Source organism: Manis javanica, chromosome 2, assembly GCF_040802235.1.
Source record: "Manis javanica isolate MJ-LG chromosome 2, MJ_LKY, whole genome shotgun sequence".
Lineage (NCBI taxonomy): Eukaryota > Metazoa > Chordata > Mammalia > Pholidota > Manidae > Manis > Manis javanica.
The window spans coordinates 146,299,589-146,318,470 of NC_133157.1; the positions used below are offsets into that span (position 1 = coordinate 146,299,589).

General features: G+C 37.6%; 1 protein-coding gene across 2 annotated transcripts; it reads right to left on the reverse strand.

The window, feature by feature from the left end:
* Window positions 1–7,299: 7,299 nt before the first annotated feature.
* On the reverse strand, window positions 7,300–16,595 carry LOC140845265 (ankyrin repeat domain-containing protein 26-like). Of its 2 annotated transcripts, XM_073219258.1 has the most exons (3): window positions 16,492–16,555; window positions 13,589–13,732; window positions 7,300–7,630 (listed from the first exon to the last, which is right to left on the reverse strand). In XM_073219258.1, the coding sequence occupies exons 1-3, from the start codon at window positions 16,540–16,542 to the stop codon at window positions 7,424–7,426; spliced, it is 402 nt and encodes a 133-aa protein (XP_073075359.1). In that variant the 5' UTR covers window positions 16,543–16,555; the 3' UTR covers window positions 7,300–7,423. The 2 variants fall into 2 exon arrangements, with proteins under 2 accessions (XP_073075359.1, XP_073075351.1); XM_073219250.1 differs by lacking the exons at window positions 7,300–7,630; window positions 13,589–13,732 and adding an exon at window positions 13,776–15,807 and having other exon boundaries at window positions 16,492–16,595.
* Between the last annotated feature and the right edge of the window lie 2,287 nt (window positions 16,596–18,882).

Sequence of the window (18,882 nt, forward strand, 5' to 3'; positions counted from 1 at the left end):
ATTAGGCACTGAGGCATAATTGAGAGCAACAATCTCTAGGGGAGGAAAAAGGGTGTGGGTGACCAAAGAATAAAATAGCTCTGGAGGCAGTTAGCATGTAACATCGTCACCAAGGTATCCATCCTTTCTGTTTTCCATGTACTCCCTCAGGCAGACCACAGTGTTGTTATTATTTTTTTATTTTGGTATCATTAATCTGCAATTACATGAGGAACATTATGTTTACTAGGAACCCCCTGCACCAAGTACCCCCCACAAACCCCATTACAGTCACTGTCCATCAGCATAGTAAGATGCTGTAGAAACACTACTTTTCTTCTCTGTGATGCATAGCCCTCCTTGTGCGTCCCCTACATTATACATGCTAATTGTAATGTCCCCTTTCTTTTCCCGCTCCTTATCCCTCCCTTCCCACCCATCCTCCCCAGTCCCTTTCCCTTGGGAACTGTTAGTCCATTCTTGGGTTCTGTGATTCTGTTGCTGTTTTTCTCCTTCAGATTTTTTTTTGTTCTTTTACTCCACATATGGGTGAAATCATTTGGTACTTGTCTTTCTCCACCTGGCTTATTTCTCTGAGCATAATACCCTCTAGCTCCATCCATGTTGCTGCAAATGGTAGGATTTTTTTTCTTCTTATGGCTGAATAATATTCCATTGTGTATACGCACCACATCTTCTTTATCCATTCATCTACTGATGGACAGTTAGGTTGTTTCCATTTCTTGGCTATTCTAAAGAGTGCTGTGAGAAACACAGGGGTGCATCTGTATTTTTGAAACTGGACTACTGTGTTTTAGGGTAAATTCCTAGGAGTGGAATTCTTGGGTCAAATGGTATTTCCATTTTGAGCATTTTGAGGAACCTCCATACTGCTTTCCACAATGGTTGAATTAATTTACATTCCCACCAACAGTGTAGGAGGGTTCCCCTTTTCTCCACAACCTTGCCAACATTTGTTGTTGTTTGTCTTTTGGATGGTGGAGATCCTTACTGGTGTGAGGTGATATCTCATAGTGGTTTTAATTTGCATTTCTCTGATGACTAGCGATGTGGAGCATCTTTTCATGTGTCTGTTGGTCATTTGAACTTCTTCTTTGGAGAAGTGTCTATTCAGCTCCTCTGCCCATTTTTTAATTGGATTATTTGCTTTTTGTTTGTAGAGGTGTGTGAGCTCTTTAGATATTTTGGATGTCAACCCTTTATCCGATCTGTCCTATATGAACTTCTCCCATACTGTAGGATGCCTTTTTGTTCTATTGATGGTGTCCTTTGCTGTACAGCAGCTATTCAGCTTTATATAGTCCCACTTTTTCATTTTTGCTTTAGTTTCCTTTGCCTGGGGACATATGTTCATGAAGACGTTGCTCATGTTTATATCCAAGAGATTTTTGCCTATGATTTTTTCTAAGAGCTTTATGGTTTCATGACTTACATTCGCGTCTGTGATCCATTTTGAATTTACTTTTGTGTATGGGGTTTGACAATGATCCGGTTTCATTTTCTTACATGTAGCTGTCCAGTTTTGCTAATACCAGGTGTTGAAGAGGCTGTCGTTTTCCCATTCTGTGTCCATGGCTCCTTTATCATATATTAATGGACCATATATGTTTATGTTAATATCTGGAGTTTCTATTCTGTTCCACTGGTCTGTGGCTCTGAACTTGTGCTGTTACCAAATTGTATTGTTTATGTGGCTTTGTAGTAGAGCTTGAAGTTGGGGAGTGAGATCCCCCCACACTTTATTTTTCCTCGTCAGTATTGCTTTGGCCATTTGGTGTCTTACGTGGCACCATATGTATTTTAGAACTATTTGTTCCAGTTTGTTGAAGAATGCTGTTGGTATTTTGATAGGGATTACATTGAATCTATAGATTGCTTTGGGCAGGATGGCCATTTTGACAATATTAATTCTTCCTAGCCAAGAGCATTGCACGAGTTTACATTTGTTAGTGTCTTCTTTAAGTTCTTGTAAGAGTGTCTTGTAGTTTTCAGGGTATAGGTCTTTTATACTTCCTTGGTTAGGTTTATTCTTAGGTATTTTATTCTGTTTGATGCAATTGTGAATGGAATTGTTTTCCTGATTTCTCTTTCTGTTAGTTCATTGTCAATGTATAGGAAAGCCACAGATTTCTGCATATTAATTTTGTATCCTGCAACTTTGCTGAATTGTGATATCAGTTCTTGTAGTTTTGGAGTGGAGTCTTTAGGGTTTTTTATGTACAGTATCATGTCATCTGCAAATAGTGACAGCTTAAGTTCTTCTTTACCAATTTGGATTGGTTGTATTTTGTTGTTTTGTCTAATTGCCATGCCTAGGACCTCCAGTACTATGTTGAATAACAGTGGGGAGAGTGGGCATCCCTGTCTTGTTCCTGATCTCAGAGGAAAAGCTTTCAGCTTCTTGCTTTTCAGTATGATGTTGGCTGTGGGCTTATCATATATGGCCTTTATTATGTTGAGGTACTTGCCCTCTATACCCATTTTGCTGAGAGTTGTTATCATGAATGGATGTTGAATTCTGTCAAATGCTTTTGCAGCATGTATGGTGATTATCATGTGGTTTTTGTCTTTCTTTTTATTTATGTGGTGGATTATGTTGATGGATTTTCAGATGTTGTACCATCCTTGCATCCCTGGGATGAATCCCACTTGGTCATGGTGTATGATCCTCTTGACATATTTCTGAATTCGATTTGCTAATATTTTGTTGAGTATTTTTGCATCTATGTTCCATCCCTTGATATTGGTGTGTAATTTTCTTTTTTGGTGGGGTCTTTTCCTGGTTTTGGTATTAGGGTGATGCTGGCTTCATAGAATGAGTTTGGGAGTATTCCTTCCACTCAATTTTTTTTAGAAATCTTTAAGAAGAATGGGTATTATATCTTCTCTGTATGTCTGATAAAATTCCGTGGTAAATCCATCTGGCCCGGGGGTTTTGCCCTTGGGTAGTTTTTTGATTACCACCTCAATTTTGTTGCTGGTAATAGGTCCGTTTAGATTTTCTGTTTCTTCCTTGGTCAGTCTTGGAAGGTTGTATTTTTCTAGGAAGTAGTCCATTTCCTCTAGGTTTTCCAGCTTGTTCGCATATTGGTTTTCACAGTATTCTCTAATAATTCTTTGTATTTCTGTGGGGGTCCGTTGTGATTTTTCCTTTCTCATTTCTGATTCTGTTAATGGGTGTTGATTCTCTTTTTCTCTTAATAAGTCTGGCTAGGGGCTTATCTATTTTGTTTATTTTCTCAGAGAATCAGCTCTTGGTTTCATTGATATTTTCTCTTGTTTTATTCTTCTCAGTTTTATTGATTTCTTCTCTTACCTTTATTATGTCCCTCCTTCTACTGACCTTAGGCCTCATGTGTTCTTTTTTTTCCAATTTCAATAATTGTCACTTTACACTATTCATTTGGGATTGTTCTTTAAATATGCCTGGATTGCTATATACTTTCCTTTTAGAATTTATAATGGTTATATTCTCTTGTACTGACCCCTTTATCATTCTGTAATGTCCTTCTTTATCTCTTGTTACTTTGTTTTGAATTCTGTTTTGTCTGATACTAAAACTGCAATACCTGCTTTTTTCTCCCTGTTGTTTGCATGAAATGTCTTTTTCCATCCCTCTACTTTTAGTCTGTGCATGTCTTTGGGTTTGAGGCAAGTCTCTTGTAAGCAGCATATAGATGGGTGTTGCTTTTTTATCCATTGTATTACTCTGTTTCTTTTGATTGGTGCATTCAGTCCATTGACATTTAGGGGTGATTATTGAAATATATGTACTTATTGCCATTGCAGGCTTTAGATTCGTGGTTACCAAAGGTTCAAGGTTAGCTTCTTTACTATCTTACCATCTAACTTAACTCACTTATTGAGCTATTATAAACACTGTCTGATGTTTCTGTATTTTTCTACCTTCCTATTCCTCGTACTCCATTCTTTATATGTTGGGTGTTTTATTCTGTGCTCTTTTGTGTTTCCTTTGATTGCTTTTGTGAGTAGTTGATTTTATTTTTTGCCTTTAGTTAGTATTTGGTTGGTCTGCTTTCTTCGCTGTGATTTTATTTTCTCTGGTGACATCTAATTAGTCTTTGGAGTGCTTCCATCTAGAGCAGTCCCTCTAAAAGACCCTGTAGAGGTGGTTTGTGGGAAGCAAATTCCCTCAACTGTTGCTTGTCTGGGCATTGTTTAATCCCTCCTTCATATTTAAATGATAATCCTGCTGGATACAGTATTCTTGGTTCAAGGCCTTTCTGTTTAATTGCATTAAATATATCATGCCATTCTCTTCTGTCCTGTAAGGTTTCTGTTGAGGTCTGATGATAGCCTGCTGGATTTTCCTTTGTAGGTGATCTTTTTTTCTCTCTCTGGCTGCCTTTAATAGTCTGTCCTTGTCCTTGATCTTTGCCATTTTAATTATTGTGTGTCTTGGTGTTGTCCTTCTTGGGTCTCTTCTGTTGGGTGTTCTGTGGGCTTCCGTCATCTGAGAGACTATTTCCTCCCCCAGTTTGAGGAAGTTTTCAGCATTTATTTTTTCAAAGACAGTTTCTATTCCTTTTTCTCTCTCTTCTTTTTCTGGTACCCTTCTAATGCGAATATTGTTCCATTTGTATTGGTCACACAGTTCTCTTCATTATCTTTCATTCCTGGAGATCCTTTTATCTCTCTCTGCATCAACTTCTCTGTGTTGCTGTTCTCTGATTCTGATTATATTAATGGCCTCTTGCACCTCATCCAGTCTGCTCTTAAGTCCTTCCAGAGATCGTTTTATTTCTGTATTGTCCTTCCCATCCTTATCCATTAGCTCCTGCACATTTCTCTGTAGCTCCATCAGCATGGTTATGACCTTTATTTTGAATTCTTTTTTAGGAAGATTGGTTAAATCTATGTCGCCAGGTTCCCTCTTGGGGTATGTCAGGGTTATTCTTGTCTGGATCAAATTCTTCTGCCTTTTCATGGCGATAGAAGTAGTCTTCGGCAGTTGGTGTGTATTTCAGCTGGGAGAACAAAGTCCTTTCACCTTCCTTTCCTGTGAGAACAGCGACCCCTAGCAGCTTGTGCTGGGCAGTTGTGCACAGATGGTGCCTCTGAGTCTTCCCCTGATGGCTGCAGAGTAGGCTCTGGGCAGTTGCTGTGGGTTTGGCCTCTCCCAAGCTACTCGCTGCCATGCCGGGGCTGCACCGGAGGGGGGATGGACGGGAGGCTGTTTATCGCCGTGAGAGGCCTTAGAGCTGTGCTGCCTTACAGGGGGTAGGGTACCCAGAGTTCTCTGGGGTTCCCAGCTGCTGATCTGAGTGTGCCAGGATCCTTCCATCCAGCTGTGAGGCCCCTGTCTCTTTAAGACTTTTGAAAAAGCACTCACTTTTCTTTTGTCCAATGGGCACTGTTTGCGGGGACCTGCTCATGGATTTTACTGTTCCGTTTCCCTAATTTCCAGTGCACTACGTACCGTGTGTTTTCACTCCTGGTGTGGTTGACTAGGGCTGCGTGTTTAGCAGTCCTGGGCTCCCACTCCTTCCCCGTTACAACTCCTTTTCTCCCACTCGGGAGCTGGGGTTGTGGGGGTGCTCGGGTCCCAGCAGGCTGCAGCTTGTATCTTAACCCTCTTCGTGAGATGCTGAGTTCTCACAAATGTAGATGCAGCCTGGCTGTTGTACTGTATCTTCTGGTCTCTCTTTTATGAATAGTTGTATTTGTTTTTATTTTAAAAAATATGTATGGTTTTGGGAGGAGATTTCCACTGCCTTACTCATGCTGTCATCTTGTCTCCTCCTCCCCCCACAGTGTTATTTTTAACCACTTTGTGAATTATAGTGCTGTTAATCCCTATGTCAGTCTTTATTTCACACGAATGCCTTTATGTAGAGTAGAAAAATTATGATAGTTTGTTCCATGAAGCCCTCTAGTGATAACACCAAAGATTACAATCAGGAAAACAAAACTTCCATGCAGCGGATGTGCTAATGTGAGGAAAATGGAAGTTACTATTGCCAGGATCCTCACCAGAACCTAAACTGGTCAATTTAATTGTCCTGCTGCTGGGCCACTGCTTCCACACCCATAGGCAATAAGCTATTAATGGCTGAGTCATTATATAAAGAACCCTTTCCAGAGGCAGAGATGTGGGTTACGGACCTGCAGAGTTTTGGGTGCATGTGATTCTAGTGTCCAACCACTGATGGGAGAATAAAGCCAGGTAGAAACCTTTTAACCCCAGGAACGTTCCCTTGTCATTTCTCCATCTCACTGAATTCATAGTGAACTTGCCTGGGGCTGAAGCCCTCAGGCAAGACAGCTGAGTAGTAGTACTTGTCCCTTTGAGTTTAAGATGTAATCTTCCAAAAAATAGTTAAACTCATTAATATTTCTATTTAGTGGAATTCTTTAGGAAGTCATTTTATAATAATATCACTGTCTAAGTTAGAAAGCTTCAAAAACAATGAGCTTCAAGACTAGTAGATCAGGTTAACTATGAAAATATTAAAAGGAAAAAATAAAGTCATTTAAAACCAAGAAAGGGGAGAGGGGTACAAAAACTGTCTTGAAGGAATATTTTAAATGTAAGTTCATTTACAAATATCATTTTCCAGAATATACTATCCAGTTAGCTTTCATTCCTACTAATCTTATAAACCTGGCTCCATAGAAATAATGCTTTAGAGGCAAACTAATGAGCTTAATTTATTTTCTATGATTCTGTTTTGACTTACTTGTCTAGTTGCTTTGCCAATGACAGGGTGGTATTTACTTCTTCTTGGTGTAATTGTTTATATTTCTCCAATTCAGCTCTAATGGAATCTTCTTGAGAAATTTTTTTGGAGAGTTGAAGTTCCAGATCTTTAATTCTGAATTCCATTTGCATTCTAAACGAAGAATTATCCTTCTCTCTCCACTGCTGTAATCTCTTTTGTGATTCATCCTTTAAAACAAATTAAAAGAATGCGTTTTTTAAGTAAGTATAATCTGAATAATTATAGCATATTTGTTTCCCTTAGTTTTGACTCAGTGTTTCAGAAAGCAATTTTAAATGTGAAAAAAAAGACTTGGAGTTTAATATATTTACCTTAACCTCATCTGAATTAAATGTGCATTATAAAAATAAGGTTGAATCATTCTTATTTTAGTACTCATATAATCTGACATTTCAAAGAATAACAATCTATAGTTAAAATATTTAAACAATATAATCCAAGAATATGGTATACTTTTTAAATCACAATTTCCTTTTCCTCTTGTCAACCAGTCTTAAAAGTTCTGATTGTCTAATGAGAATGATTCTGAAAGATGGATTTTGTGATAATGATGGAAACTGAAATATTTAGGAGAAACACATGCTCCCATGCTCCCAGAAATATATGAAACCAACTGGCATAAAAGTAGAGGAAACAGAGATAAATGTATATATCAAAAATGTAATCTGCAGGGAGATGAATTAAGGTACATTACAGATTAATAAATTAACCTGTAAAAACCAATCAACTTCTTTTAATTTTTCTACTGCTTTCGGTCTTGCTCTTTCTTCAGTGTCCCGTCTGTACTGTTCCATCTTACTGTGTTCTAGTGACATCCTTGCCATGTGAGTTTTAAGGTTTCTGACTTCTGAAGATGAAAGTTCCAGTTTTCTTGAAAGATCAACAACCTACATGAATGAAATAAGTGAGCTTTGTAATGAAGGTAGACAGAGAATAGCCCAAGTCAAAGCCAGTATCAACTAAAATAAATTAAGTTATAAAATGTTACTCATACCATAGTAGAATCTTAGAACACTGAACCTTGAATTACTCAGACAATCAAGAACAAAATTAAAACTAGCAGGAGTCAAAATAATACACCCTTTGCTGTCATTTTTGCCATTACAACATTTGCACTTGGTTTAATGCTCTTATTCCCATGTTGTTTCTCCATAAAGTTATTATATGCCACCTCTCAGTAGGAAAGGTCCTCCATCCTAACACTTCATAATTAAAAAAAAGTTTCAGAACTATCACATTGAGTTATTTAGCCCTAAGTCAATAAATGCCTCCCAAAATAAGACTCTAATGATCTATAAATATGTATTCTAATGCCATAAGCCTTTTTCTCAACTACAAATGTTTTATGCTAATTCAAATCAGTTTCCAAGGAAAGGGTTGTCACAGTTAAGGAGAATTCATATCTCGCAATATGGAATTTTAGGGAGATGATCCATACATTTTTCTGAACAATACCACAACTCCATAGTGCTATCTTGTCATCTTTTGTTTCTTGCCACCAAATAAGAAAACATAATTAACAAAAAGAAAACCTGTTGTAATTTCAGCGATACCGAGCTGGGAAGAACTACTTTTGTTTAGATACAGTGGTTATTTGGTAAGACAAGGTGAGTGGATGTGGTTTTTACAAATTCTTACAAATTTTACATTTCCTGTGAAATTCCCTACTCTTTCATATGTGTGGCCTTACTACCTGGTTTCTAGTGAAGAGCATATGGTGGAACTGCTGTGTGAACCCATGGCTTGGTTAGAAAGTGTAAATACAGCTTCCATCTGATATTCTCTATTCTCTCTCTAGGGAGGCTTACCCTAGGAACCCAGCCCCCTTGCTGTGAAGCACCCAGGGCACCTAGTGAATCCTCACAGAGATGTGCCAACTGAGACTGATGTAGCTTCTGTGCCAGCCAAAAGCTGACTTCAACTGCCAAACAAGTGCATGTGGCACCTTTAGGTGATGCTAGTCCCCAGTGGTGTATCATCCCAGATGATGCCAAGTGGAGAAGAAAGAAGCTCGCCTCACTGAGCCTTGCCTAAACTGTAGATTTGTGAACAAAATAAGTACTGTCTTGAGCCACTAGGTTTTGAGGTGGTTCATCATGCAGCAATAAATAACTGGCACAGATACTGATATTAAAAATGGGGTGCTGCCATTAAAAAACAAAACAAAACAACTAAAACACAAAAAGAGTGCCTTTGAACAGGGCAATAGATGGAACCTCAAAGGAGGTGGAGAAGAGTCAGAATGAAAACCAGCAGGGCCTCCGGGAGCATGTTAGTGGAAGCCTGACGGCCCCTGAAGAGGCTGACAGCAAGGGCTTCTAGGCAGGGAAAGACAGTGACACTGGAACCTGGAGGAAAGGGGACTCTTGCTCCAAAGCAGCTGGAAGTAAAGATCGGTGAGCAAGATAAGCTGAAGAATTTTACACATAAAGGAACTAGGGCTTACTCGGGTCAGATATCTGTTTCCCAATTACAGCCTTTCCTCATGTCTAATTGCCAAATAATTCTAAAAGAAATGACTTCTGAACTGAGATAAAATCCAGGGTGCTGCCAGGAGAAAACACAACCAAACGTTGCAGCCAAGACTGTAAAATCCTTTGTTAGGATCTCAGAAAGATGTATGGTGGTGCCTCAACTTCTTCTAAGGATCTTCAGAGTTTATACATTTTAAGGCACCATCCTACAACAGCTTCACAGGAAGCCCAAAGTGAAGAGCTTATCTCAAAATGACTCATGAGGGTCCCTTTCCTATTGGCATGAACCCCAATAAAATTCACAGGAAACTGTTTAAAAACAGTATTAGCAAAAACACTGCCTGGTAGCCTGGACTGAGAGATGGAGAGAATACAAATGAAAAGAGGCCTTTGGGTCTTAGAAGTTCTACAGGGAGGAAGCAGGCTGAAAAAACAGATGCAAACACAGGTCCTCTCTTATGAACAAGACAGAACTGAGAGCTCAGAGGCACAGCAAAGGGCCACGGAGAGGCATTCCCATGATTAGGACTAAGTCTTCCTCAGAGAACTAGCAGCCTGCAGCAGGCTGCCTTTCAGAATTGCTATGGACTAATGTGTCTCCCATTTTCCATTCTGAATGAGAGTCTTGAGCAGGTCAGCAGAATGTTGGCTCTGTGGGTGGTGGTAGATGACTTGGCTCTTCAGTTCTCAATCTTTGTATTGAGAGGAATTGTACTCCAAGGGCTAAACTGTAGAAACCACAGCCCAGGCTCCTGTCCCATCTGCACCTGATGAAGATGTAAGATCTCAGACTCCAGCCTGAACTGGATGCCATCGTCACTGAGGCTTGGCATGCAGGTATAGGGTACGGGTGAGTGTGTGTTTTTTGCCTTTTCCTTTTTTATGGAAATGTTTTATATATCTTGACCAGTGTTTTGGCTACATGGATATATATTTTGTTGTTGTCTCTTTGGCTTTTTTATTTTAAGTATAGGTGACATATGATATTACACTGGTTTCAAGTATATAACATAGTGATTGGAGTATGTTTTTCATGTGGGAGGGTAATTAAAAATTGTGCTTTTTAAATGTGTCTCTACTTTTAAAACATCCATTAATTTCTTTTAAAAAGGAAGGTTATGGGCCAACCTTACTGACTTTCTCCCAGTGAACAGAATATGGTGAAGGTGATGCTGTATGAATTCCAAGGCTGGTTGGCCTGGATAGGCCAGGTGTTCCAGCTGCCCAGCCCAACTAAAGTCCCAGCCAGGGCCTGGCACCAACAATCGGACATGTGAGTGAAACAGCCTCCAAATGATTCCAGCCTCAGCCTTCGAGCTGTCCCAGCTAAAGCTGAAGGAAGCAGAGACAAGCTGTCCTGGCCACACTTCCCTGATGGAGGTTTGTGAATAAGATAATGTTATTTAAGCTACTGAACCTGGGAGTTTATTAGGGTAAAACAGATAAGCAGAAAAGTGCTGAAAAAAGGGATAATATGAAAACTAACTTATTTGTGGTGAACTGATTTTCAACAAGGGTGCCAAACAGTAGAAATGAGTCCCCTTTAAAATGGGTTATAATAAATGTTGAGATTAATTTATTAATGGAAAACAATGCTAATGAGAAGAAGCAGATGACTAGAAGACCTAAGAAGTTTTTCTAGGGTTCCTTTCAATTACAAATTCTTACCCCTAGGCATACATGCCTCTTCAGAATTTTTCCTCAAGTTAGGGGATAGGGAAGACTGGTAAGCAAGGAGAGACATAGGATTTAAAGAATAACAACTGAAATACTTTCGTAGCCAAAAATGACGCCTTTTGTCCGATTTTAATTAACTGAAATTCTAATAGACAGCATGGAGTATTTATTAGTCAGTCTAGCACTCAATCTTCATTTTACTTTCCTCAGTGAGGAAATAAAGAGAACATTAAGGAATCATTTTTAATCTCAGTAGTAAAATAAATGCAGTGTCCTTTGGACTATTTAAGTACAATTTCTCCTTTATCTTACCTCAAGGTTGTCAGTATGGGGAGGTAAGACCATCTCATCTTTATGTTGCACCGTAGTACTTCTGCCTATCATACAGTTTAGCTTTGAAATTCTGATAAAGTCAATTGTTTATTCAATGACTTGGTTGAATAATTACCTCACTTTTAAGAATTGTACTCTTGACGTTCTTTTTTTCTTGGGATAGGAAGAAATAGGATTCTGTCAATTATGCACTGAGCTATAAAGTATAGCTATCCATCTCTTTCGATTTAAGTAAAAGGAGGTGGATACGGAGAACTGAGGTTTCTGAGAACATAGGATCAGCACCAAGAACAAGGTTGGCCTCAGGATTACACACAAGAACCAGGTCAAAAGAAGATTTAATTGTGAATTGCAAGATGACAGATTAGCAAGACTTCCAAAGAGAAAGCCAAAAGCCCAGACTTCATCTCTTCCTTCCTAGATGGTGAAATCTATGGATCAGTCTATGCCGTACAGTGAGTTGCCGAAACATAATGAACTACACAGACTGAGTCAGCAGATCCTGCGACCCAGACATGCAAATGGGAGTGAGGTGGAGGAACACTGGTGAGAGACTAAAGGTGTGAATGGAGAAAAGAAAGGGAATGGGCTCTACCTTTGTTGTTAGCCTGACTTCCCATCATGGCACAGCCAGCAGGGCACAAGCTGGACAAAGGCTCTCTGAAGCTGAAAGTGTCTGCATGAGCTGAGAGAAGCAAGTGGTAATATTCAAGATGACCGTGAAAGAGTCCTCACAATATTTGATTTGGTACTGGCATAAGGATAGACATGCTGCAACCGTATTAGAATTGGGAATACAAAATAAACTCTGGTGAACTGATTTTCAACGAGGGTGCCAAAAGGTTAAATGGGTCAAGAATAATCTTTTTAACCCATGGTACTGGGGCCACTGAATATCCATATACAGAAGAATAAAATCAGACCTCTACTTTGTAGCAAATATACAAAGTCAACTCAACATGTAAGCGCAAAAATTATAAAACCCAAGGGAAAAAACAAAGGTGTGTATCTTTGTGACTGGATTTGGCAATGGTTACTTAGATGACACCAAAGGAGAAAAGCAGATTAACTGGATTCATCAGGACAGTGAAAAGGCAAGCTATAGAATAGGAGAAAATACTTGAAAACTCTTTATCTGATAAGGGATCTGTATCTAGAATATAGAAATAACTCTTTTAATTCACTTATAAGAAGACAGTCCAATATTAAAATAGGCAAAGGAATCAAACAGCCAGTTCTTCAAAGAAGATACCTGAATGGATAATAAGCATAGGAAAAGATGCTCAAAAACATTATTCATCAGAAAAATGCAAATCAAAACCACAGTGAGATGCCATTTCATACCCACTATAGGATGGTTACAATAAAAAAGACAGATGATGACAGATATGGTAAGAATGTAGAAAAGCATCAGAACCCTCAAGTACCACTTGGGAAAGAGTAAGATAAGAATCTTACTTAACTTCCTGCCTTTTACTGTGCTGTTTACAGCTGGGCCTGCATGCTAAATTAGTTGCCTGGGTTGCAAGTTATTTGATTAGTGGTGAAGGAGAAACAGACCAGCAGATAGGTAAAGTGAAAAAATAAATTGGGCCTGCATAATTAACACAATAAAGACATGGGCTATGCTGAGGTGCCCTCCTTTATCTGGGGAATATTCAAACATTCCAGGCCAAGTTGTTCCTGGCCTTTTGAGCGTTAACTGATTAACTCTGGGTCTTTTTCAGTGGGCTTTTTCCTGTCCTTACTCTTTTTCCACCTCACTCATATCTATTTTTCTGACTAACAGCTGGATGTAGATAATTTTCTTAATTCTCTATGTTTGGATACATACTATACATGATCTGAATCTTTCCACATTTTTACGGAATATGTAAAGGGGAAGGAAATGACGGAAGTATCTCATTTCAAATGGTTTATATAATGACCTTTTGTACAATTAACCTGAAATCCACAAAATAAATGTATTCTACATCTGCAATAGTGAAGGTAACAAAAATTACAACTTTCTGAAACATTCCATTAAACTTTATGCTGTGATTTTATTTGGATTGCCTCATCATGGCAAAAGAGAGATCTGTAAAAAAAAACAATGGATGGAACTAACAAATAAAGCCTCAACTGATGTGAGGAGTGATGCGTAATTCTGTTTTCCTAAGGATAAATATTGTAAGAAAAAATGCATAATATAAATGGCAGAACTAAAGTCAGAGTTTAATAAGTGCATTGTAAAGACAGAATTGTAATAAATTTGTTGTAATGAAAATGTAAAAGCTGTCCACAGAAATTAATATTCTAAAACACTGTGTATTATTTCATTAGCTATAGATTAACTGTTGGTATGTTAAATTTTACACATACCTGACTTAGGGCTTGATTTAATTTCTTCTTTAAGTCCTGTCTCTCATTGGTATAGTAGGAGGCAGCTTCTAGCAAACTCTCTGACTCAAATCGTTGTATTTCCACATCAGCCCATTCTTGTTGGAGTTTGTGTCTCACAAGTACCTAATAACATATTTGTTGTTAATATGTAACTCTAACATACGTGTTTTGAAAAATGTTACTGCATTCATCAATTCACCTTTTCCTCATGCATACACATTCCTGTTTACTGAATTTTGTGTGATCCTCCTGCCTAATCAGTATTGTATACTTAAGACAATGAATTCGGCCCCACTATCCACTCCCCCTAAGAATTTGCAGAGCTTTACCACCTAGGGAAGTCTCAAAAAAAAAACAAAAACCATATACGTGAGACTTGGAGGTGGTAAATTATATGTTGTGAAAGGTTTTCCCTCTTTTTTCCTAGTAACTTAAACTGACTTCAGAGTTCCTCACATACTGAATCCTCTGTGTGAGTCCTTGCAACAGATCCTCATCTGAGAATAAATGTGAAGTCATGTCAGTGGGACTCAGGCCCTAGGTAACCAGGCCTCTACCTGCCTCCCTGACCTTGGCTCCTATAATGCACTCCATTCCTGCTATAGACAAATCCTGCTGCCACTGCACATTAGTCTGAAAAAGAGCTCCAATCACAGACAGTTACAGTTCTCTTTGTACTGGACACACTTATTATATCCAGTAAGTTTGTTATGTACTAACCTACATTTCTCCTTGAAATGAGAATTGTGAGCAAACTCTTTGTAAATATGTTTGAAGTAGATTTTAAATAGCAATGGGAAAAATCAAATATGTTTTTTTGCTATATGTCACCACATTTGTCTTAAAATATGATGTTTTGGAGAGCAGATGCCTTTGAAAAGGTCATAATACACGATTTGAGACTAAAATGTTTCCAAATTTAATTCAAATTGACATGAATCACAATAAAATTACACCAACTGAAAATGTATAAAAGCTACTGAAGGAAAAGGACTGTGACATACAGCATCGGCCCTTCATCTCATCTGGGAAATCTGGAATAACTGTCAAGGTGATCCACTTGATTGAATCTAGAGTTTCATTTTAAGTATGAGCATTTCCACTTATCTGCTTCATCACAGTATTAAAATGTGATGACACAAAGACTAAAATTATTATTTAAGCAGTATAAGACTAAATTATAAATGAACATAGTCAACACAAATGTCTTTCTTCAAAATAAAGCACCTGCCAAATTAATTTTTTTGCTGGCTACAAGCATGCCTTTAAGATATTTATAGTCTATATCCTTTTTATATTCAATAGACTCAACACTTTTCCATAATCAAATATTACTTTGAATTTTCTTTCAGGAATTTTGAAAAATGTTTATTTTCCTGGATACTTACTTCTAGTTCTCTTTTCTCATTTTCACCTTGTTTCATTCTTTCTTTGAGACGATTAAAATCATCGAGTAATTCTTTATTCTTTACTTCTAGGGTAAGACATTTTTCCCTTTCAGTTTGGAGTTCATTTTTAGCTTTGTTCTGAGCAGTATTCAGTTGCTGTCGGAGCAACTCATTTTCACTTTGTAGTTGAGATAATCTGTTTTCTAAGAACTCCTGCTTTCTGATGTATTTATTCAGTTTATCTTGTTTGTTCTCATACTTGTGTTCACTGTTCTTCTTTTGACAGGGTATGTGGCTTAGGTCTGTTTGCACACTTTCTAAGTCCAAAGTCTTTTCTCTAAGGGCATCTCTGGTGTGACTCAGCTCAATTTCCAGGCTACTGACTTTACGTTCAGCTTTAGAAAGCTGTTGAGAAAGAATGCTCATGTTTTCTTCCTGACTAGACAGAAACCACTCATTTCTTGCTCTAAGACTATGGAAAGCAAATCCTAGTTCTCTTTCTGATGCCTGACTTTGCTCATGATCACGGGTAGCAGTAGACAGTCTAGAATTGTCTGATACAACTTCTGTCTCCAATCTTTCTTTGCTTGCTTTTTCATTCTGCAACTTAGAATGTAGCATTGTATTCTCAGATGTCAGGAAGTCAAGCCGTCCACCATACTGGAACATTACTTTTGTAGATGTTTCCTTAATCACTGTTTTCTTTTGAAGATCATCTTTTTCTTTTATAATTTCAGTGTCCTCAAGATATTTCTTTTCTTTCTGATTTTTCATTGCTTGTGTTTCTGGTTTTAGCATGGCAATTTTATCCTGCAACATGTAGATTTTAAGCAATAGATGTTCATGACTATCAGAAATCTAAGTAAAAGGAGACTTTCAGCTAGCACTCAATTAAAAGACTTATCATGATTTCCTCTGAAAATAGGGGACAAGCTGAATGTTTATACAATGAAAAATTTTGTGATTAATGGATATCCAACTGAAAAAAAACTAAGTTGGATCCAAATCTCAAACTTTACTCAAAATTTAACTGAAGAATTACGACTCAGAAGGCATAAACTAGAATAATAATGAATCTAGCTACACTGAAAAATTGACTTCAAAGTCTGAAATCTAACCAATTCAGTTACCCTAGAGTAAGAGCCTTAGATCGGCATATATTTGGGCATATTTTATTTCCTAAAATTCTTTTTCCTAAAGATCACCAAACTTCTGCTTTAACTCATTTGTGATGAGTTTTAAATTATTTTTTTTACTCAATTTGCCTAGTTTGATCCACATTTCCTCACACTTTTGCATGAGGAAGACCTGAATATATAGATGTATTCTATGACATTTCTCATTCATTTTTGCAAGTAGTAAAATTTTAGACTTCCTATGAAGTGATCTATTGACTCTGAAGGACTAGTTGAAAAGGTAATTTCATTTAAACTATGTTACAACATTAAAGAATAGTCAACAATATTAAACCAGAAATTAAAATTTTTTATATACCTGTTGGTGGTTATAGTCACTTCCATCAGGCCGTTCTTTCTTTGACATCATTATGACGTCTTGTTCTGCTGACAAATTGATATATTCAGTTAAATTGAACTACAACAGAATGGTTCAATAAAAGCCATACTCTTAAACAAAGAGAAAATAACATTTTATCAATTGAGAGTTTAAATTAAGCTTCATCTTTATCTGAATACTTATTTAGGAAATATTTCTAACTTATGTACAACTTCAACAAACACTTGGGAAATACTAGAAATTGCCAGGATAAATGCATACAAACATGTAAAAGCCTCATTCAAAAATCCATCCGACATCAAACAAAATAATCAGAAAAAAACCCAAAATTTAAAAATGCAGAAGAAACATATAAAGCCACAAGATACTCTATTTTCTACCTCAAAAGTGTACGATCTTAACAACATGCTAGGCTTCAGCTACATTATTCAGGAACCAAAATTATTACTTTCTATGACTTTATTGGGGTATACACCACCCCTCCTTTACCTGAAATGTTTGGCTGCACTATTATTGACAAACTCCTCTTCCTCTTACAAGATTCAGACTGCTGTACAAAGCCCTCCCCTACTATGGCTGTCTTTCCCCCTATGAATAGGTGTTTCTTTGGGCCTACCTTAGTGTTTTATAGATTTCTCTTGTATGTCTTTACCATAAGAACCATAAATTATCATCTACGTGTTTGTCCCTTTGCTCCGAAACTATAGGGGACAGTCTTGTAAATCATCTTTGTATAAATAGTCATTAGTTACTTTACTCAACTGTTATTTATTGAGATCCAGCTAAATACTTAAAGGTTTAAAGAAGACCGTGGACAACAGGAATCAGGAACGGGTTTTTAGACATAATGCCTGTGCTGCCTTAAACAGTGAGGTTAGCCAGAACCAAATGGGTAGAGGGCAGAAATGCGGAGAGCATGCAGGACCACTGCAAGACAGGCAGAGCAGCACATAATGGGGTGACTATCTGACTGAAATACAGGGATTGGTTAGGCTGGCATGCCCAGCAGTTCAGAATGCCAGAGAAGAGGGTGGGCAGTAGAAAAGGCTGATGGTAGGGAGTTAGGTAGGACTCAGATTACCAAAGCCTTCCTTATATGTAATTTTGGATGCCTGGACGTAAATGTGTTTTAGGGTGCTTCATGGTTGTTACTTGTAGCTGAGATAGGTCACTCTAAGAACTGAGGGGAGGGATGAATATGGTTGGAGAGCAAGGGAATAAATGGAAGCAGACATATTATAAAGCAGTAATGTAAAATAAAGATGATACAGGCCTGAACTGAGAAGATTCTGGAAATATATTTAGGATACAAATTTACCACGGCTCATCATAAAATTAAGGTCCCTGGAAAACTAACTCTGCTCATTACTTTGTAAAAGGTATTAGCTAAGAAGAGCAATGGTCCACATGAACTGGTCTAAGTTGCTTATATTTAAATCTGTAGTATTTCTATCTCACATCTTCCAATGCAGCAGGAACTTGTGTAGCTGTTTTGTTTTAAATGTCCTGCTTTTTGGGTCTGCCCAACTTGCGAGGAAATAGAGCAAACGAGTCTGTTGTACAGGTAAATAACTGGGCTGACAGCTCAATGTCATCACTACTCTCAGATATAACTAAAAATCTTTTCTAAACTACATTGTTAATTCTAAAGGTAAAAAGAAAAAGAAGATAAAACTATAGGGGTAGGAAAAATATTATATAATATTTTAGTACATACCTGAGCCTATGACTGATAAAGAGCACTGAATTAACTGGTGCATAAAGTTAGAATACACATTACATGTGGTTAATCAGCACACACGTTACATGTGGTTCATAACAGGCTGTTATCCTAGCAGTATTAAAATTGGTTTTCTGTATTTTAGTTTTAAATGATTCATTCCTCAAAATAACCAACACTCCTTGTGAATTATTTATTCATTAAAAAATTGTAAGACAAGTTGACAGACTATGTGTACATATCGGAGGCGGCACTGTGTAGTAAATTCCCAATAATTCCCATTACTCCTGGGAAAGCCAACTCTAAATTACATAAAGTCATAGAAAATACAAGGAATATTTTAATTTTTGGCTTTGAAAGGTGCTCTTTTAGTTACACTTAATGTAGCTGTAACTAATACTTGTGAATTCAGGGCTATAAAAATAAAGCTAGGAGACTACGTTTGGTCTGAGTAGCAATCTTTACCTATCTACCTAGTTTCCCAAACAGTCCCTAAACTCTAAACTCAATCCTGTTACACACTCTTAAGTATATGCTCAATAGTAGCCTAGAAGAAATTACTCTTTCTCCTAATTCTCTGTTATTTATATGTTGTTTTGGGAGAGAAAGAATGCCAATTTTTGCTAAAAGATATTCTGTTTGCTTGTAGG